This window comes from Carcharodon carcharias (assembly GCF_017639515.1).
Source record: "Carcharodon carcharias isolate sCarCar2 chromosome 36 unlocalized genomic scaffold, sCarCar2.pri SUPER_36_unloc_1, whole genome shotgun sequence".
Taxonomy (NCBI): Eukaryota; Metazoa; Chordata; class Chondrichthyes; order Lamniformes; family Lamnidae; genus Carcharodon; species Carcharodon carcharias.
This window is the reverse complement of record NW_024470726.1, coordinates 3,505,270-3,527,518: the sequence shown is the minus strand read 5'-3', so window position 1 is coordinate 3,527,518 and position 22,249 is coordinate 3,505,270. Positions and strand designations below refer to the sequence as shown.

The 22,249-nt window shown below is 54.8% G+C and overlaps 1 protein-coding gene across 1 annotated transcript; it reads right to left on the bottom strand.

Annotated features, from left to right (window-relative positions):
• Nucleotides 1–10,001: 10,001 nt before the first annotated feature.
• On the bottom strand, nucleotides 10,002–22,247 carry LOC121274326 (ceramide synthase 2-like; the record flags this gene model as incomplete). Its single annotated transcript, XM_041181568.1, has 7 exons — nucleotides 10,002–10,491; nucleotides 14,224–14,377; nucleotides 14,790–14,896; nucleotides 16,871–16,999; nucleotides 18,921–19,013; nucleotides 20,667–20,717; nucleotides 22,206–22,247. Coding segments are annotated over 7 exons (705 nt in total), but the record flags the coding sequence as incomplete, so codon positions are not given.
• Nucleotides 22,248–22,249: the final 2 nt, after the last annotated feature.

The following is a 22,249-nucleotide window of genomic DNA, read 5'->3' as shown; positions in this document are numbered from 1 at the left end:
CAGTTGTTCCAAAGCTGGGCTGTGCTTGTTTGACTTGGCAAGGTGGGGTAGGCACAGGCACCATTGAGCACCACCCAAGCTGCACTCTGAAGGCTGCGGTAAAATATTCGTTACCTGCACCCCCAGCTCCCCTGCCAGGGTTCTTGTGGGATGCAAGATGCCATCTCTTGCACAGCTCAGTCATTTCACCCCACCAACCCCCCCCAACCCCACCATTTGTGTTTAACTCCTTGTCTTGCTGAATAAAACGGCATAACCTGTTTTTTTTTTTTAAAAACTAATGGTGTGCGCATCTTCATTCCTGGACCGAGCACCTTGCAGTGGGTGCGCGCGGAGCCTTGCGTTTAACTCTTGTGTCTTAAGTTTGGGAAGCAGCGAGCGGCACACTCTGCCTCCAGGTCTAGAAGCTGGTGAGCTCAAGTCCCACTTGGGAGGGGTCATCGATATGAGACGGTCACTGGTAAACCCAGTGGGGAATTCAGGAGAAACTTCTTCACCCACGGAGAGCGGGGAGAATGTGGGACTCGCTCCGCGGGGAGCGGGGAGAATGTGGGACTCGCACCTCCCCCCCCCCACCCCCGGACGGGGAGTGGTCGAGGTGAATCGCCAGAGATGCATTGAAGGGGGGGGGAGGAAGCTGGATAAACAAGGGGAAGTGGTGGTGTAGTGGTACTGTCACTGGGCGCGTAATCCAGAGACCCAGGGTAATGCTCTGGGTTTGAATCCCACTACGTCAGATGGTGGAATTTGAATCCAATAAAAATCTGGAGTTGAAAGTCTGATGGTGACTGTGAAGCTATCATCGATTGTTGTAAAAACCCATCTGGGTCACTAATGTCCTTTAGGGAAGGAAATCTGCTGTCCTTACCCGGTCTGGCCTACACGTGACTCCAGACCCCACACTCTTAATACCCTTGTTCAGCGGGAATGGGCAATAAATGCGATGCCCACATTCCATAAATAATAAATACACAAGGGGAGAAAGGAATGGAAGGATATGTCGATTGGGAGGGGGTGGGAGGAGTCTCTTGTGGAGCAGAAATACCAGCATGGAGCAGAGGGGCCGAATGGCCCGTCTCTGTGGCACATAATTCGATGTAAACACAGCGACTGATTTACGCACAGCAGGATCCCACACCGAGCGCCGAGATAACTTTGACTTGGTCGGTGACATTGAGGTCGAGGGTCGCAGGACGGAGTCAGTCTTAAATGCTGCAGCGCCCGTGTAAGGGTGGGTGGGTTTGTCCGCCCTAGGAAGGGTGGGGGGGGTGGTGGAGCTGGCGGGTGGGGTGATGCAGCTTGTCCCCCCTGCTCTCCCTCTCTCTCTCTCAACGGATTTGGGGGTTGCAGTTCCCCCGTTGTGCCAGCAGAGGGTAACATCGCACCCGGTGAGGGTTTGTAGCTGGAGGCGAAACCCACATCCAGTGGTGGCTACGAGACAGGCTCCAAGGCATAGCTCCCCCATCGCTGCGCTTGCTGACCGACACTGGCACCCAGACCTCTACGTGACACTCCAGCCGAGGCCAAAACCAGTCTTCTATACGAGCTTTGTACACGCAAGAGCAACGAGGTCATGTTAAACTTGTATAAAGCACTGGTATGGGCCACCCCGAACTGGAGTATCGTGTCCGGTTAGGAAGGAGGTGAAGGCTCCGGAGAGAGTGCGGAAAAGATTCACGAGAACGGGTTCCGGGGGGACGAGGAACTTCGGTTACACGGACAGGTCGGAGGAGGGTCTGAGCTACAAGGAGAGAGATTGGATAGGATAGAGTTTGTGTAATTATACCGCAAAGGTTGAGAGAGGGGTCCTTGTATAGGATTGTGAGGGGTGTGGATAGTGAGGCACTTTTTCCATTAGAGGAGGGGGTCGATAACCAGGGTGGGGGGGGGGGGCATAGATTTAAGGTAAGAGGTAGAAGGCTAAGAGGGGAGTTGAGGAGAATTTTGGGTGGTGGGGGTCTGGAACTCATTGCCTGAAAGGGTGGTTGAGTCAGAAACTCTCGTAACGTTTAAGAAGTATTTAGGCATTCACTTAGCGTTACCATAGCCTCCGGGGCTAAGGGCTGGAAAATGGGGATTGGCGTAGTCAGGCCTTTGTTGACTGGCACGAAGCTGACGGGCTGAATGGCCTCTGTCTGTGCTGTAAACATCCACGAGTCTGTAAGTTGGGTCTGTCTTCCTCGAAGAGGAGGTTTGATGGAGGCGTTCAAAATCAGGAGGGGTCCGGAGAGAGGGGGAGAAACTGTTCCCGTCGGCGGAAGGATCGAGAATGAGAGGGCACATCCCCCCCCCACCGATTTAAGGATGATCGGCACAAGAAGCGAAGGAGACGCGACGGGAAACTTGCTCAGCGAGTGATGAGGGTCGGGAACGATCTGTGCCCGAGAGCGTGGGGGAGGTCAGTTCAATCCCGGCTTTCCAAGGGGAATTGGATCATTATCTGGAAAAGAAGGATGCGCAGGCGATACAGGGAGACTGTGGGCGAGCGGCGCGTTGCTCGTTTGGCGAGCCGGTACAGACACGATGGGCTGAATGGCGTCTTTCTGCTCTTTAACCGTTCTGGCCACTCTTAGGTACATCGCCCCCCCCCACCACCCCCCCCCACCCAGCTCCAGCAAGCGCCTTGATTCTAAACCTCTCGCCCGTGTGTTCGAATCCCTCCCACGGCCTTGGGACGCAGGCCTGGCTTCAGCCAATAGCCACTGAGCCTCAGTCGACGCTTTTGCTGGGTTTGTCACACTGCCGGGCAGGGCTGGGGTAAATGACCGGGGGGGCAGGGAGACGGACATCTGCTTGTCTCCAGTATTGACTGTGGAGCAGTCTGTATAAACAAGCACAGCCGCTGCTGTCAACAGTTCTTCCCCACGTCCCAGGTGGTGACATCATGTGTTCCGTAGCCCCCCCTTGCCTGAGGGAGAACACTGGAAAAAGGGAAAGTTTCACCTGAGCCTCCCTGGCCCACAGGGGGATAGGTTAAGTGTTGGCTTGACATCCTTACTGTAAGCGTGGGTGGAGTTTACCAGGGCACCAACTCTGAATTCCACCCCACCCCCAAACTCCCTCCTCACCTGTCTTAAACACCCCCTCGCCCCAAGCTGCGGGCACATGCATGAGTGTCAAAAACTGCTCACATTTTATATAGCGCTCCGGACTTTCTAAACCATTAAGCAGCCTCCCAGCAGTGTAAATCAGAGAACATTTGAACCCCCCCCCCCGGCCACATGAGGAGATATTAGGGACAGGGTGACCAATAGCGAGGTCAGTTTTAAAGAGCATCTTAAAGGAGGAGAGAGGGAGGCGGAGAGGTTTAGGGAGGGAATTCCAGAGCTCAGGGCCCCCCAGGCAGCTGAAGGCACGGCCGCCAATGGTGGAGCGATGGGAATCGGGGGATGGGCAAGAGGCCGGAATTGGAGGAGCGCAGAGATCTGGGAGGGGTGTAGGGGCTGGAGGAGGTTACAGATAGGGAGGGGTGTAGGGGCTGGAGGAGGTTACAGAGATAGGGAGGGGTGTAGGAGGTTACAGAGGGAGAAGAGATGAGGGGGGGGTTCAAAAACAAGGATGAGAATTTCAAAAATTCAGACATTGCTGGACTGGGAGCCAATGCACAGTAGTGAGCACAGGCGTTGCTAAGTCAATGGGACTCTGCGAGTTAGAATACCGTGGAAGTGGTGTTTTGGAGCAGCTCAAGTTAGGTGAAGGACTGGAGTGGATTCAGCCATGAAATTAAAAGGTTAAATATCCACCAGGATGATCCCAGGATTGGGGTATGAGTTACAAGGTGGGACTTGAGATAGAAACTGTTTTCACTATTTAGGAGGAGGCTTAATCAGGTTTCTAAAAAAAAAAGAGAACAATTATTTGAGTGGGGAGTCATTAACTTAAAACGGGTACCAAGAGGTCCAAGGGAGGGTTCAGAAGTATTGAATCCCCAGTTGCCCTTGAGGTGGTGGTGGGGGGCGAGCCGCCTTCTTGAGCCGCTGCAGTCCCTGCGGTGTAGGTACACCCACCGTGCTGGTAGGGAGGGAGTTCCAGGATTTTGACCCAGCGACAGTGAAGGAACGGCCGATATATTCCCAAGTCCGTGTGATTGAGACCCAGCACAGATCGTGTGTGTAATCACCTTTTTCCTGATTCTACACTATCCCCATTTTCTCTGCACTCTGCTTTCACCTGGTAACCAGGCCCAGTTGTTATGTAGCGCGCTCTCTCTCTCTCTCTCAGTTTGTAGGACTCAGTTTCACACCCTCCCAACAAAGAGTGCTCACTATCACACCACAACACTGACCTTGTAATCACAAGCTTACATAAGTATTTTTAATGGCATATTGACATTCAAAACCAAAAAACCACAGAACAATCAGTTGCCAGGGTGGGTTTGTTTATAATGTTCCAAATCTCTGCTCTGTACACAAACGGCTTCAAGTACAGGAACGAGGGGACGATCTGACAGGCCACTGGCTTCAGAATGGCAGGGAACCACCTGTACCAGGGACCATGTGGTCTTCCAGACCTGGAATTCTGGAGGGATAAGATCAAATGGGGATGGGGATGGGGATGGGGATGAACAGTGAATCGACTAACACCAACTCCGTCCATACAGCTTTCCCAAAGGTGCAGAAGACGACGCTCTGGATGACTGGCTCAGCCCGTCCTCTTGGTTTGGCTTCATTTGTACGATACAACGCAGGAGGGGGCCCCCCACCGCCCCCCCCAGCCCCCATGCCAGTTCCTTGGCAAGAGCCGTCCAGCTCCCACCACCCCCCAACTTCATCTCTTTCAGATACTGGAGAGAGAGAGAGAGAGAGAGAGAAGAAAACCATTACACGGGGGCTCTTCCAGTATTTGTCCAATGCCCTTTTGGAAGGGACGATCATCTGCTTCTATCGCCCCAGTTCTTTCACAGGGCGTGGGTGGTACTGGATGTTCCAGCATTTTTACTGTTCATCTCCAATCAGCAGAGCATCCCAGAATCTCTCAGTGCAGAAGAAGCCCTTCGGCCCATCGAGTCTGCACCGACATGTGAGAAACACCTGACCTAGCTACCTACCTAATCCCATTTACCACCAGCACTTGGCCAATAGCCTCGAATGTTATGAGGTGCCAAGTGCTCATCCAGGTACTTTTTAAAGGATATGAGGCAACCCGCCTCCACCACCCTCCCAGGCAGCGCATTCCAGACCCTCACCACCCTCTGGGTAAAAAGCTTTTTCCTCCCATCCCCCCTAAACCTCCTGTCCCTCACCTTGAACTTATGCCCCCTCGTGACTGACCCTTCAACAGCTGCTCCCTATCCACCCTGTCCATGCCCCTCATAATCTTGTACACCTCGATCAGGTCACCCCCCGGTCTTCTCTGCTCCAACGAAAACAACCCAAGTCTATCCAACCTCTCTTCATAACTTAAATGTTTCATCCCAGGCAACATCCTGGTGAATCTCCTCTGCATCCCCTCCAGTGCAATCACATCCTTCCTATAATGTGGCAACCAGAACTGCACACACTACTCCAGCTGTGGCCTCACCAAGGTTCTATACAACTCCAACATGACCTCCCTACTTTTGTAATCTAGGCCTTGATTGATAAAGGCAAGTGTCCCATATGCCTTTTTCACCACCTCACTAACATGCCCCTCCACCTTCAGAGATCTATGGACACACACACCAAGGTCCCTTTGTTCCTCAGAACTTCCTAATGTCACGCCATTCATTGAATACTTCCTTGTCAAATTACTCCTTCCAAAGTGTATCACCTCACACTTTTCAGGGTTAAATTCCACCTGCCACTTATCTGTCCATTTGACCATCCCGTCTATATCTTCCTGTAGCCCAAGACACTCAACCTCACTGTTAACCACCCGGCCAATCTTTGTGTCATCCACAAACTTACTAATCCTACCCCCCACATAGTCATCTATGTCGGTTATATAAATGACGAATAATAGGGGACCCAGCACAGATCCCTCTGGTACGCCACTGGACACTGGCTTCCAGTCACTAAAGCATCCTTCTGTCATCACCCTCTGTCTCCTACAACTAAGCCAATTTTGAATCCACCTTATCAAATTATCCCACGTGCACTTGCCTTCTTTATAAGTCTCCCATGTGGGACCTTGTCAGAGGCTTTGCTGAAATCCATATAAACTACATCAACTGCACTACCCTCATCTTACACACCTGATCACCTCGTCAAAACATTCAATCACATTTGTTAGGCATGACCTCCCTCTGACAAAGCCATGCTGACTATCCCTGATCAAAACTTGCCTCTCCAAGTGGAGATAGATACTCTCCGTCAGAACTTTCTCCAATAGTTTCACTACCACTGACATGAGACTCACTGGCCTGTATTTCCCTGGCTTCTCTCTACAACCCTTCTTAAATAGCGGAACCACATTAGCTGTTCTCCAGTCCTCTGGCACCTCCCCCGTGGCCAGAGAGGAATTAAAAATTTGGGTTAGAGCCCCTGCGATCTCCTCCCTTGCCTCCCTCAGCAGTCTGGGACACAAATCATCTGGACCTGGAGATTTGTCCACTTTTGAGCCTGCCAACACCTCCAATACCTTGTCAGTCCCTATATCAATTTGCTTAAGAACCTCGCATTCTCTCTCTCCCTGAGTTCAATACCTTCATCCTCAAACTCTTGGGTGAAGACGGATGTGAAGTATTCATTCAACGCTCTAACGATGTCCTCTGGCTCCACCCATAGATTGCCCCCTTGGTCCCTTATGGGCCCCACTCTTTCCCTGGTTATCCTCTTCCCATTGATATACTTATAGAATACCTTGGGATTTTCCCTACTTTAAAAGAAAGGTTTACATCCCAGATCAAAAACAATAAATTCCTTGTGCTATCTCTGGTTCCTTTGCCAATTATCTTCAATCTGGGTTCCTCCTGCCCAGTGGAAACAGTTTCTCCTTATTTACCCTACCAAACCCATTCCTGATTTCGAGTGCCTCGTTTAAACCTCCAAACTTGAATGGTCTGTCAGATCTTCCACTTGCCACCCCCCCAATGTTTTCTAGTTTGCAGTCAAATCTCCTCCTAACCTCCTCTGCTCAGAGGAGAATTCTGGTAAGCTGCTAGGGAGCCACATAAAGAGACGAGTTGGGATTAGAGAGGGGATCAACGAGTTGACTGCACCACTGGGTTTTGCCGGTAGAGCAGCAGAGGGTAGCCTGTCAAGCATGTGGGATCGTCAGCCACCTAAAGATGAAGCCCAGAAAGGGACCTGGCCTGGAAGAGGAGGTCAGAACCTGCACACGATCAACCGGAGACCGCAGGGAATGGGACTCTGGAAAGACCAGACCAACCGGGATGAGCAACGGTACGCAAGTTAAGGTAAGAGGCGACTTGCCTTTCTGTAGCACCCGTCTTGACTGCACGACATCCCCCCCCCCCCCACCCCAAAGCACTTCACCACCTCCAAAGCACTTTCCAAGCGTAGACTTCAAGGGTGGACAATTTTGGTTGTAACGTGGGAGATTCGCAAACAGCAAGGCCCCTCAAACAAGCGGTGCGATTATGACCAAATCGATTTTAGGCAGGTTGGTCGAGGGACACCCCACGACAATGGGGACAACTCCACGCCACCCCCCCACACCCCCACCCCAGCCCTTCTTCCTCGTAGCAGCAGTGGGGTCTTCTACATCCACCCAACAGGGCACCTTGCTTGAACGCCTCATCCTGAAAAATGGGCACCTCCGACAGTGCAGCACTCCCCCAGTACCGACGCCGAGAGTGCCGGCCTGGATTACGGACGTGAACCCACAAGCTTCTAACTCCAGTGTTGTGGCGGTGGGTGGGGAAGGAGGCACGATGATTTCAAATCAGTGGAGTTAAAATCCTAAACCGTCTTAAAAAAGAAGAAATGGGTCAACGCCAGCATTAGAACGTTGAGAGGGACAGAAAAACCAAAACACGTGGGTCGCGTGTTTACTTAGTGAGAATCGCACAGCAATTTCCGGGCTCCAGTCCACCACCTGGCCGAGATAGGGAACTCGAGATTGAGCGTGGGAGACAAACGGCTCCCCAGATGATGGAGCAGACCTGCCCCTCAACCGACACGGAATTAAAAAACGTGCAAAATGGGGTGGGGGGGGGAAAGCAAGTGGAGTTAAAAGCGGATCAGCCGCGATGTTATGGAATGGTGGGATCAGCCCAAGGTCCCTCCCCTCCCCTCCGAGCGGCCTCCTCCTGTTGTGCCCTTGGGAGGGCGTTGCGTGCGTATAGAAGTCCCAAAACGATGCTGGAGGGAGCAGATTATTCTGCAAGTCGGCCCCCCCCCCCCCCATACACACACACACACACACACACACAGTCACACACACACAGTCACACACACCAGGCCAGGCACGCTCCCATCTTTTAAAACTTAGTTTTAATCAAAAAAATTAACAAAATGGAGGCCTCCCTAACATCTCAATTCTCATATTTACAACTTTTAATTATATTTCTCAATTGTTAACATTACTGTAAACCCCCCACCCCTCCCTCCCTCCCCTACTTTCCTCCTCCACCCCAGCCCAGCCCCTCCGACTCAATTCTGAACTGAGAGACGTTTTCTTAAGCTCCTTCGCTGACCCCTTGCTCGTTCTCTTGGGGTTTGCCCTGAACTTGGGTGGGGGGGGGGTCAAAGCTCCCCCCCCCACCCCCCACAATCTCCGCCGTGACACCTCGCCACCCCTTCTCCCCACTAACCCCTCACCCCCTCCCAAAATAAAAAAAACCATCTTTCAGAGAACCAAGCTTTGAAAAGGAAAGGAGTTCAAAGCCCAAGGGGTGGAAGAGGAATTCGTGGAGGAGGAACAGGAAGTTTGCAACCATAGGAAATTCGACGAGACGCGAAAAATCGAGAGAGAGGAAGAGCTGTTTTGTTTTCACGAACCGATCCTCCATTCGGGGTCCCCACGATCGAGCCCAAAGCGATATGGAGCCAGCATTGAACCTCACCCCCCCAACCCCAGCCTTCCTCCAAACCATGTCACCAGCCCACTGTCATCGCCGAATCTGTCGTTAAGTGTGCACGGCTGGCGTGGCCTTTGTAAGGAAGCTTCAACCCCACAGGTTTCACCCCGGCCAGCTTCCCCCCCCACCCCCCCAAACCCCAAATCAAAGGGTCAGAGGCAAGGTAGAGGACGGCGGGTAGCTAGGAGGGTGGGGTGGTGGGGGGGGTGGTGGTTTACCCGCCGCTGGTCACAGACCACCCTTTCCCCCGTGACCAATCACTGGCCATTCAACTCCCCACCATTCACTTGCCCATCAAAACTTCCTCTCACTGTCTCCTCCATCCAACCCTAAACCACCCCCCAACACCCACCCCCCCCACCCCACCCCCCCACCAAAACCAGAAAGAGCCCAGCGGTGGGCTGCGATGACACCCCCCTTCTGCTGATGCGCGAGACTCGCCACGTGAAGAACAGCGGAGTGAAGGATCAGCAAGAGTCGTACCTTTGGGATATTTGGTGGGGGGGAGGATGGTAGGTGGGGCGGCGCCGTTAAAGTATCGTTAAACTCTACAACGCTCCCGAACAGCGAGGCGAGGGTGACGGGCACCGAGCAAGAATTTAAATATATTAAATTATCAATACATATCTTTTTGCAGCATTTCTCAAATGTGGTTCTCAGCCACCTTCGTGAATAAGCAGGACCTTTCCCTGGGGAGTGAGGGAGAGAGGGGGGGGTTGAAAAAAAGTTTAAAAAAATAATAATAAAATAAAATAAAGGGGTTTGGGGGAAGGTTGGGATGTACTCCAGGAAGGCAGCGAGAAGCAAAGCTTAAATGGAAGAAAGCAAGTTGCACATTATCAAGTGCGATCCCATCCTGGGATTCTGCGGAGGAGGGGGAGGGGAAGTGGGGAGGAATGCAGGAAAGCAAAACAAATAAAATTAAAATACTGATTCGAAAGGCACATCTGGCCAGCTACTAGAAGGTTCCTGCGGATTCCCCCCTCCTGCACCCCCTCCCCCGCACACCCCCCCCCCCCCCCCCCCCCCCACTCCTTGACCACCCCAGGTCAATGGGACACATTGCCTTGGGGAATGGAGGACGAGAAAGGGAAAGGGTGGAGAGAGAAAGATGGCACTCGGCACCAGTAATTTCTCTCTCTTCAAAGCCACGATGATTTCCACAACTCTCCCCCACTCCACCACCCCAACCCTTTTTTTTTATATAAATTTAGGACTAGAGATTCTTTCTCTGTAGCAACTTCTGCTGTGCAGTAGGACAGGGTGGGTTCCGTAGGGTTAAAGGGGTTGGTGGTGGGGCGGCGTGGGTAAGCGAGGGGAGGGAAAAGTTAACCAAGGCACCACCTTACCCCCACAAACGCCCCCCACCCCCACAACCCCTCCCTGAGGAGTGTAAGGCACTAATCGGTCTTCCCATGGTTGTTATTCAAAACAGGATGTCCGTTGGAGACGGGGCCATTCTTGATAGGTTCCTCCTCGTCGTTGGAGTTATCCGTCTCATCTCGGTCGCTCCGCTCGTCTTCCACAATCTGCGTCACAGGGATAAAAAACGTGACGGAATTACAAAACCCAGAAGGGCTCCTTTAAAGTTCACCCACACCCTATTTACGATGGTCAGCCAGACTGGCAATGTGACCCGCTCACCCCAAGAGGGCATCGGCAGCCACGGACCTCCCTTGGGAGGGGTCCCACGCTTATCCTGGGCAGAGTCCTGCAGCCGGTTTTCCCTAGCCTCCCGCAGGCTGGCTGGCCAGGAAACTCTCCCAGCTCTCACCGCCCACCACCAGGCGCAGTGGAAGGATTTGCAGGCTCGGTGGATCAGCCCGTTCGGTCGCATTACGAACGCACCTTCCGCGGCCATCGAGTCCCAGAGCAGGACTCGAACCCAGAGCTTCCACCCCCAGGAGTTGGGACGCGACCCACTGCGCCACGACCCCTCCGCTTACATTCGTCAGCGGCTACATATATTCGTCCTCTGCAGCCAAGAGGAACATGTCCAGACATTCTGCCTTCTTCGAATTAAACAAAAGCCTGGGGGGGTGCGGGGGGGGCGGTAGTTCCTTGGTGCATTCTCCAATGGTAAGGCATGACCAGTCAGAGGCAACTTTCCAATCAATCAGCACCCTTTTCTCATGCAGTATAAATTGTTGCTCCCTCTGAAATTTGGTACTCTTGCATCTGTCCTGATGAGTGCAAATTGAAAAGCTTAGACAGCATGTCTCTTTCTATTTCCACCACCCTCCGCCACCCCCCAGCCACCAAGCAATTCTTTAAATCCTCAACTCCCCCCCGTTTGCTCCCATTCCCCACCGTGTCCAAACCAACAGTCGACTGCGCCCTCTCCGGCTCTCGTGCCAGCTGTGTCTCAGCGGGTGTTGCTCTCCCCTCCGAGGTTGTGGGTTCGAGCCCCACTCCAGAGACTTGAGAGAAAAAGACTTGTATTTCTACTGCCCCTTTCACCACTTCAGGATGTCCCAAAGTACTTTTACAACCCATAAAGTTTTTTTTTTATATATGATGTGTAGTTGCTGTTGCAATGTAGTTAATGCAACAGCCAGTTTCTGCACAGAAAGATCCCATAAACAGCAACACGATAAGGACCTAGAACTTCCATTTCTGCAACATCGATTGAGGGATAAATACTGGGCCCCGGACACCAGGGATGTCTCTGCCCTTCTCTTCACCCAAGTGCCGGCTGTGGGATCTTTCTATGCCCACCGGCGAGGGCAGACGTGGCCTCAATTTAACGTCGCACCCGAAAGGTCTCGCCCCCGGCAGTGCAGCACTCCCCCCACCACCCCCGCCCCCCCGCCCCCCACCCCCACCCAGTACCTCACTAAGGCGGCAGCCTGGATTCTTGCACTCTGGTCCGGGAGCGGGTACTTGAACCCACAATCGTCTGCTTCCCCACCCCCCACCCCCCCTCCTCCCAAGGCATGGCTGTAACTGTTGAGCCCATAATCCAGAGGCCCGACACTCCCAGCGCCAGTATGGAGAGAGTGCTACACTGTCGGAGGTGCCGTGTTCCAGACGAAACATTAAACCAAGGATCCCCCCTCCACGTCTGCCCCCTCGGTTGGATGCAAATAATCCCCTGGCCGCTATTGGAAGAGTTGCTGGGGGTGGGGGTGGGGGGGGTGAGGGAGTCGTACAGCCCAATATTTACCCCGTAACCAACGTCACAGTAAACAGGTTGCTGTTGGAGGGAGCCCAGTGCTGACATCTTTGCTCCATTGCAACAGGAACGAATAAAAAGTAAAAAGTGACTGAACTTCAGAAATCAAAGTACCACCTTATTGGCCGGAAAGCACTTGGTTCACGACCTTTCACCCCCTCCGGACGCCCCAGTCGGTCAATCTCAATTATTCTGCTCTACGCTTTTGGTCCGAGGGTTTGGTGTAGATCGACTCACCCCCCCACCCACAACTCTCACCCTCCCCCCCCCGGACCCACACTGCACACCCCCCACCACCGCGCCCCCCCACCCGCCCCCCCGGCCCCACACTGCACACCACCCCCCTCCGCCCCACCCCACCACCCCCCCCCCACCCCCCTCCGCCCCACCCCCCTCCGCCCCCTCCGCCCCCCCCGCCCCACACTGCACACCACCCCCCCCCCACCCCCCCCCCACCCACCCCACCCCCCTCCGCCCCCCCCACCCCACCCCCCTCCGCCCCACCCCCCTCCGCCCCCCCCACCCCACCCCCCCACCCCCCTCCGCCCCACCCCCCTCCGCCCCCCCCACCCCACCCCCCCACCCCCCTCCGCCCCCCCACCCCACCCCCCTCCGCCCCCCCACCCCACCCCCCTCCGCCCCACCCCCCTCCGCCCCCCCACCCCACCCCCCCCACCCCCCTCCGCCCCCCCCACCCCACCCCCCCCACCCCCCTCCGCCCCCCCCACCCCACCCCCCCCACCCCCCTCCGCCCCCCCACCCCACCCCCCCACCCCCCTCCGCCCCCCCGCCCCCCCGCCCCCCTCCGCCCCCCCCCCCCCCCTCCGCCCCCCCGCCCCCCTCCGCCCCCCCCACCCCCCTCCGCCCCCCCCCACCCCACCCCCCCCACCCCCGCTGCTTCCAGACACACAGAGGGACTATCGCACTGGGAGCCAGCTTCAAAATGGTCATCTCTAACCGCAAATAATCGCCAGGCCACTCCCACCCCCTCCAGGCCCCTCCCACACCCCCTCCCACTCCCCCTCCCTCACCAGGCCCCTCCAGCCCCTCCACCTCGACCCTCACCAGGCCCCTCCCACCCCCCTCCAGGCCTCCCCGCCCCCCCACCCTCGCCAGGCCCCTACAACCCTCCGAGATCTCTGCGCTCCTCCAATTCCGGCCTCTTGCCCATCCCCCGATTCCCATCGCTCCACCATTGGCGGCCGTGCCTTCAGCTGCCTGGGGGGGGGCCCTGAGCTCTGGAATTCCCCTGATAAACCTCTCCGCCTCTCTCTCTCTCCCCTTATTTCCTCTATCACAGAATCTCTCAGTGCAGAAGAGGCCCTTCGGCCCATCGAGGCTGCACTGACACATGAGAAACACCTGACCTACCTACCCACCTAACCCCATTTACCAGCACTTGGCCCATGGATTGAATGTTATGACGATGCCAAGTGCTCATCCAGGTACTTTTTAAAGGATGTGAGGCAACCCGCCTCCACCACCCTCCCAGGCAGCGCATTCCAGACCCTCACCACCCTCTGGGTAAAAAACCTTTTCCTCCCATCCCCCCTAAACCTCCTGCCCCCCACCTTGAACTTATGCCCCCTCGTGACTGACCCGTCAACTAAGGGGAACAGCTGCTCCCTACCACCCTGTCCATGCCCCTCATAATCTTGTACACCTCGATCAGGTCGCCCCTCAGTCTTCCCTACTCCAACTCTCTCTCTCCTCGTCTAAGACGCTCCTTAAAACTGACCTCTCTGACCAAGCTCTTGGTCACCCTGTCCCTAATAACTCCTCACGCGGCTCGGGGTCAGATTTTTAACCTGATAATGCCCCCTGTGAAGCGCCTGGGCATCTTTGCCCCCGTTTAAAGGCTGTATGGATGCAAGCTGCTGACGAAACTCCGGAATCCCTCGGTGAGATCCAGCTCAAAGTCTCCGAGCTGCAAGGAGAAAGCGAGCCCGGCTGCTGGAGCCTTTGCTGGAGAGTTTCCGGTTCTGAGACCCAGCATCACACTGGCAGTCTGGCCGATCGAGAGGCAATAACATCCTGGGGACCGCGGGCAAACAATCACGCAGGGAACGGAACAATTTCTACTCACATTTCCAGTCATGAACTTTAACGCCATTCGAAGGATAAGAGCTGCCCAAAAGATATGTAGGAGCTGTAGGACCACAAGTATTCCATTGAAGAAATAATACCCGAAGAACGCAGGGTACAGCTCTAAAGGGTAGATCACTGTGCAATGAATGATCCTGTTCAAGATAAAACAAAGACTGGTCATATCTCTCCAGCCTCTGTCCCAGGACAGGTACAGCACGGGGTTAGATACAGAGTAAAGGTCCCTCTACACTGTCCCAATCAAACACTGCCAGGACAGGTACAGCACGGGGTTAGATACAGAGTAAAGCTTTCTCTACACTGTCCCCATCAAACACTCCCAGGACAGGTACAGCATGGGGTTAGATACAGAGTAAAGCTCCCTCTACCTTAACCTGATCCAAATCTATCCTGTTGCATTAGTGCAGATTTGAAGGAGTAACTATGTTACTCAGCTACCAAATGAATCAGGGTTTGGGAGGTTAAATGCTGGCCTCCACTTCCTCAGGCCAATGGGAGCAGGTTTTATCAGGGTCAGAGACTGACGGTAAGATAGGCGACACGTACCAGAAAGGGAAGATGATGAGCCTGGTGATGATAAATGCCACAGCGAAGACTATGAAGAGTGAGTTACAAGTGGTTTTCCACCCAGCATAATTAAACATCTTGGCTGACTAGCAGGACAAAAAATAATCAGCATTAGGATTGATTCTTCACCCCCAACAGTACTTCCAGAGCAGAATTTGTCAGGTTAACCTCCCCCTCCTCAATTTGTGCCCCACCTCCCCCCCCCAAATCTGTGCCCCACCTCCTCCTCCCCCAAATCTGTGCCCCACCTCCCCCTCCCCCAAATCTGTGCCCCACCTCCCCCCACCCCCAAATCTGTGCCCCACCTCCCCCTCCCCCAAATCTGTGCCCCACCTCCCCCTCCCCCAAATCTGTGCCCCACCTCCCCCTCCCCCAAATCTGAGCCCGCCCCACCTCCCCTCAAGTGCCCCACCTCCCCCTCCCCCCAAATCTGTGCCCCACCTCCCCCCACCCTCCAATCTGTGCCCCACCTCCCCCTCCCCCAAATCTGTGCCCCACCTCCCCCTCCCCCAAATCTGTGCCCCACCTCCCCCTCCCCCAAATCTGTGCCCCACCTCCCCCTCCCCCAAATCTGTGCCCCACCTCCCCCTCCCCCAAATCTGTGCCCCACCTCCCCCCACCCTCCAATCTGTGCCCCACCTCCCCCCTCCCCCAAATCTGTGCCCCACCTCCCCCCACCCTCCAATCTGTGCCCCACCTCAACCCCACCCCCCCCAATCTGTGCCCCACCTCCTCTCCCCAATTCTGGGACCATCTGGAGTTTCAGCCTCGTGGTAGAGTGAGTCTCGCCAGAGTGACATTTGACCCCGAGATGAGTTTCTGACCTCACATTCGTGGCGCTACAACGACCACCTCTGTTACACCGCCCAACGTTAACCTCGACTCAGCTCATCGGCTGCGGAAGCCCTCATTCATGCTTTGTTACCGCTGGACTGGACCATTTCAACACACCCCCGGGCTTATCAGCAACTTGAAGCAAACTTCCGGCCATTCAGAACCCTGCTGTTCGTTTCCTAACTCACGTCAAGTTCTGTTCATACGGACATACAAAATAGGAGTAGGCCATTCGGCCCCTCGAGCCTGTTCCACCCTTCAATAAGATCATGGCTAATCCGTTTGTGTTTCCAGTTTCCACATTGCCATCGACACCCGCTGACCTTCCATTCCCTCGCCTCAATTCACCCACCATCCCACTGCTCGCTGACCTACACTGGCTTACAGTCTGGCAACATTAAATTTTAAAACACTCACCCTCAATTTCAAACCCCTCCTCCAGCCCCTACAGCCCTCCCTATCTCTGTAACCTCCTCCAGCCCCTACACCCCTCCCTATCTCTGTAACCTCCTCCAGCCCCTACACCCCTCCCTATCTCTGTAACCTCCTCCAGCCCCTACACCCCTATCTCTGTAACCTCCTCCAGCCCCTACACCCCTCCCTATCTCTGTAACCTCCTCCAGCCCCTACACCCCTCCCTATCTCTGTAACCTCCTCCAGCCCCTACACCCCTCCCTATCTCTGTAACCTCCTCCAGCCCCTACACCCCTCCCTATCTCTGTAACCTCCTCCAGCCCCTACACCCCTCCCTATCTCTGTAACCTCCTCCAGCCCCTACACCCCTCCCTATCTCTGTAACCCCCTCCAGCCCCTACACCCCTCCCTATCTCTGTAACCTCCTCCAGCCCCTACACCCCTCCCTATCTCTGTAACCATCTCCAGCCCCTACAACCCTCCGAGATCTCTGCGTTCCTCCAATTCCAGCCTCTTGCCCATCCCCCGATTCCCATCGCTCCACCATTGGCGGCCGTGCCTTCAGCTGCCTGGGGGGGCCCTGAGCTCTGGAATTACTTCCCCCGCTTCTCACCCTCTCTCTCCTCCTTTAAGACGCCCCTTAAACCCGACCTCTTCGACCAACCTCTTGGTCGCCTGTCCCTAATATCTGTCCATGTGGGCTGGGGGTGGTCAAAATGTTGCTCGATAACACTGCTCGGGGCATTTTGTGAAGTCAAAGGCGCTACTTAAAATACAGGAGGGGGGGCTGCTGTTGCTGCGTTGGGTGTTACCTCTAGAAAGTAGTCCGACGCATCGTGAACTGCCATGACTAGTGTCCCAGCTCGAATGTAGTTAGTGCACCAGGAAAAACTAATGAGGATGATCGTTGCAACATGGTGAATGATCTGCTCTTTAAAGTCCTACAATGGGTCAAGAAGAGGAGAGACGTTAGCTCAATTAAATTCACAGGATGGCAAGGCCACCATTTATCGCCCCCCTCCCATTGCCCCTTGGAGGTGGTGGTGGTGAATACACCGGAGTGGCCTCACTCAGCCACGTCAGAGGGGGCAGTTAAGAGCCCACCACATGGCCGTGGGTCTGGAGTCGCAGGTAGGCCAGACCAGGTAAGGACAGCAGATTTCCTCCCCTCCAGGGCACAAGTGAACCAGATGGGGTTTTTTTTAATGACAATCCATGATGACTACCATGGTCACCATCACTGAGACTCACTTTCAATTCCCCATTTATTAATTGAATTTAATTCAACACCGGCGGCCCGTGGTGGGACTTGAACCCGTGTCCCCCAAACATTAGCCTGGGCCTCTGGATTACTAGCCCAGTGACAAGAAGAGTCAGTGGCTTGGTGGTAATCTTACTGGAGTCTCCTCCTTCTTAGGTCACCGCTCCCCCAACCCCCTCCACCTCTGTCAGAACTGGAAGCCGAGGTGGGAACAATGCAATGCTAATCTGGGAGCAGGGACAGAAGTGAGAATTCTGCGGGAGCAGTAGATTCCTGAATGGTTTGGGGAGTTGGGGAGTGCAGGGGAGAGGGAGGAACGGAAAAGGAAGATGGGCCGGCAGCTGCGTGTGAAGGGGCTTCGAGGACTCTGGCGGAGGCCCCAAGAAACCCCTCGACTGGAAGTTCTTGCCCTTCAGGGAGCAAGTCGGCCAAATATGAACTTTGACCCTCGTCCCCCTTGCCTTCGTTTGACCTCAGCTTTGCCCAGTCTTGACCTCCCAATGTTGTCGGCGTTTGGTCTCGGGTGGACTGGAGGTCACAAGAGCAGGGAAAGATTGGGCGGGGGTGGTGGGGGAAAGAGTGGTTATTCACCCAGGAACATCAGTGGGGGGGGGGCCGCAGAGTGCGAGTGTGGGCGAGGAGGGGACTGGGACATCCCTCCATACGCCGCGCCCATCGGGAGTAACTGGGTCCAGTTCTGGGCCCTCAGCACCTCTGGAGGGACATATTGGAGGGGGGGGAGCAGGGCAGGTTGACCAGAACCATCCCGGGGCTGAAAGGGTTAAACTCCGAGGGCGGGTCTCTCACACACACACACACAGACTCGGCTTGTATCCCCCTCGAGGGTGGCAGATGAAGGGGTGATCTGATCGATGGGGGTTTAAGATGATTCAAGGATTCGATCGGGTCGATGGAGAGAAACTGTTTCCTCTGGTGAGGAGGGGGGAGAGAATCCAGAACAAGGGTGGGGGAGAACCTTAAAATGGGAGCCAGGCCGTTCAGGGGTGATGTCAGGAAGCACCTCACACACACACACACAGCAAGTGGGAATCTGGAACTCTCTCCCCACCCCCCACACACATAAAGCTGTCGAGGCTGGGTTGAGGTGGGAGGAGGGGGGGTCTGTGTTGGGTGTTGGGGGGGGGGTGTGGGAGGTGGGAAAATTTCACAAACCGGAGGAGATCGATAGACTTTTGTCGGGTTTAGAAGGGTCACGCGGGAGCCAAAGCGGGTAAAAGATGGGGGTTAGGGTACAGAGCAGACACCATCGGATTGAGATGGACCAAAACGGCCTCCTCCTGTTCCAGGGAAGGACGGGCAGAGGGTGGAGCAGCCTCAGGAGATTGGGGTGGGGGGGTAGGAGTGAGGTAATTTGGCCGGAAAACAAACAAAACTTCCCATTTAAGACCATAAGACATAGGAGCAGAAAATAGGCCATTCGGCCCATCGAGTCTGCTCCGCTATTCAATCATGGCTGATCAGTTTCTCAACCCCATTCTCCCGCCTTCTCCCCGTAACCTTTGCTCCCCCTTACCAATCAAGACCCTATCTATCTCGGTCTTAAATACACAAATACCCTTTACACATTTAGGCCACTTTACCTTCCTTCGAACATCAAAAGCAACACTGAAGAGGAGGGACCAGTAGAAACCCAGCTCGATCATGTAATACCAATATTGCGATGGTAACATAGTCTGTCCGGGGAGGGAAGAAACAGAGACTTTATTTTTTAAATAAAAAGGGTGAAAGGAGCTGGGCTGGACATCCCGAAGCGCTTTCACCGACGACGGCGTGGGGGAAGTGCTGCCAATGGGGGAAACGCCACATTTGCGCACAGCAAGCTCCCACAGCCAGCGAGGTGACCGGTGGGCCCAGACCATCCGCCCCGCCGATGTTGGCCGAGGGACAGATAACCCGTTAGCCCCCCCCCCCGGGAGCTTGCTGTGCACGCGTTCCCCGGCGCTACAACAGCTTCCGGGAAGCGCGCGTGGGTTTGGTGGGCTCCGGGAAGCACGCCGGGACTTGGCGCGACTGTGAAAGGCCGCGTCGGAATCCGGGCCTCTTCGTTTCTCCCGGATCGTAAATCGAGACAGCGCGGGGGGGTGGGGGGGCGAGGCCGTTCAGCCCGTCGCGCTGCTGCTGGCTCTTTGAAAGAGCTGTGCAATTCAGTCCACTCCCCCTCCCAACCACCGCCCCCACACTCGCTCTTACCCCCCCCCCAAAATCCCCCTGCAAATGTTTCCCCTCCAAGTATTTGCCCAATTCCTCCTTTTGAAAGTTCCTATTGAATCTGCTTCCACCGCCCTTTCAGGCAGCGCCTTCCAGATCACAGCCACTCGCTGTGTAAATAAAAACAAACTCTCCTCATCTCCCCCTCTGGTTCTTTCCCCGATTCTCTTCAATCTGTGTCCCCTCTGGTTACCGACCCTCCTCCCCAGTGGAAACAGTTTCTCCTTATTCACTCTGTCCCAGAATCTCTCAGTGCAGAAGAGGCCCTTCAGCCCATCGAGTCTACACCGACATGTGAGAAACACCTGACCTACCTACCTACCTAATCCCATTTACCAGCACTTGGCCAATAGCCTTGAATGTTATGAGGCGCCAAGTGCTCATCCAGGTACTTTTTAAAGGATGTGAGGCAACCCACCTCCACCACCCTCCCAGGCTGCGCATTCCAGACCCTCACCACCCTCTGGGTAAAAAAGCTTTTCCTCCCATCCCCCATAAACCATCTGCCCCCCACCTTGAACTTATGTCCCCTCGTGACTGACCCTTCAACTAAGGGGAACAGCTGCTCCCTACCCACCCTGTCCATGCCCCTCATAATCTTGTACTCCTCGATCAGGTCACCCCTCAGTCTTCTCTGCTCCAACGAAAACAACCCAAGTCTATCCAACCTCTCTTCATAACTTAAACGTTTCATCCCAGGCAACATCCTGGTGAATCTCCTCTGCGCCCCCTCCAGTGCAACCACATCCCTCCTATAATGTGGCGACCAGAACTGCACACGGTACTCCAGCTGTGGCCTCACCAAGGGTCTATACAACTCCAACGTGACCTCCCTACTTTTGTAATCTATGCCTCGATTGATAAAGGCAAGTGTCCCATATGCCTTTTTCACCACCTCACTAACATGCTCCTCCGCCTTCAGAGATCTGAGAAATATCCAGAACCCTTCCTGATTCCGAACGCCTCGATTCAATCTCCCCCTAACCTTCTCCGCTCTGAGGAGAACAATCCCAGAATTACTGATAAAGTGACACAACTATTATAAAAAAAAAAACAACTCATATTGGAGCGGAACAAGAGCCAAAATGTACGAACCCCGGAACGCAATTGCCACCAACCTGTATCGGGAACCCCTTCCATGTTTCTCGCAGGTCATAAAACCATGGTTTCTGAAACAGAGAAACGGCAAATCGCATTAAAAGGGTTAGTTTGGAGTGAGGAGGAAAGCCGGGGGGTGGGGGGGGGGCGGAAATGAAAGGGTTGGGTCGGGCATGTGCTAGGCCCTGTTACTATGGTAAATGGGCATTTGTAGGCAAGGCCCATCAAGGCCCGTCATGAATTCCTGGAGTTCTGCAGCTTGCGATGCAGAGACGCGGAGAGGACCACTGTTCCCTGGCGCTCAGTTAATCAGAAATTAAAGGGCAGTTGGCTGGTTTTCAGGCGCTCCCTCGTTACACAATGTCCTCATTAAAAAACAGCCAATCCGTCAACACCCTCTAAGTGATCACAGGGTCCGAGGGCAGCCATGTTAACAAAGGCCCCGATTTCAGCCACTCCCTGCCCATCAGTTTTGTGCCTTCAAAACCGATAGTGAACCGATGGGATTTATTAGGGTCCATGATATGTCCTTCCCCCGCACCCCCACTCCTCCCTCAGTCACACTGTGCTCCTTCACGCACCAGGGTACCGCCCTCAAAGCCAAATTAAAATGTTAACAAAAGGCTTTGAAACGTGTTGACTGAATGATAATGTTCTAAACTCCTGCCAGTCCCCAATATAGCGGATAAAGGCATGGCTTTACTCTGTATCTAACCCCGTGCTGTACCTGTCCTGTGAGTGTTTGATGGGGACAGTGTAGAGGGGGCTTTACTCTGTATCTAACCCCGTGCTGTACCTGTCCTGGGAGTAACCCCGTGCTGTACCTGTCCTGGGAGTGTTTGATGGGGACAGTGTAGAGGGGGCTTTAATCTATATCTAACCCCGTGATGTACCTGTCCTGGGATTGTTTGATGGGGACAGTGTAGAGGGGGCTTTACTCTGTATCTAACCCCGTGCTGTACCTGTCCTGGGTGTGTCCGATGGGGACATTCCACCTGGAAATTTATGCAGGCCATTCAGCCCCTCTGCTGTGTGCTGGTGTTCCTACTCCACACGAGGCTCCGCTCCCACCCCCCTCTTCATCTCGCCCCCACCACCGTATCCTTCTATTCCTCTCTCCCTCGTGTGTTTATCCAGCTCCCCCCCCCCACCCCCACTTCAACCCGTCTCTGCGATTCACCTCGACGACTCCCCATGGGAACCTTAAAATGAGAGCCAGGACCGATCAGGAAGCACCTTTCCTCACAACAGGGGGCGGGGAGTCGAAATCTGGTACTTCCCCGTGTGTGTGGGGGGGTGGGGGGGGGGACCGCAGTTGGCAACCCAAGTTACAGGTCAAGTCACGATCCAATTGAATGGTGGGACAGACTCAAGGGGCTGAATGGCCTCCCCCTGCTCCCCTCTCCACACCTCGTCCTCCTACTTCCCCAATCATCGGTGGCACCTTCTGACCAGAAGGGGCTCTGACCTCAGGCCTGCGTCTTCTGTCCGCGCAGTATACCCCCTCCTCCTCCCCCCCACAACGCGAGCAGTAGAGTAAGGGTGGGGTAGGTACTTACATCCACTATGACGGCCATGCCGGCAGTGAAAGCGAGCAGGTAAA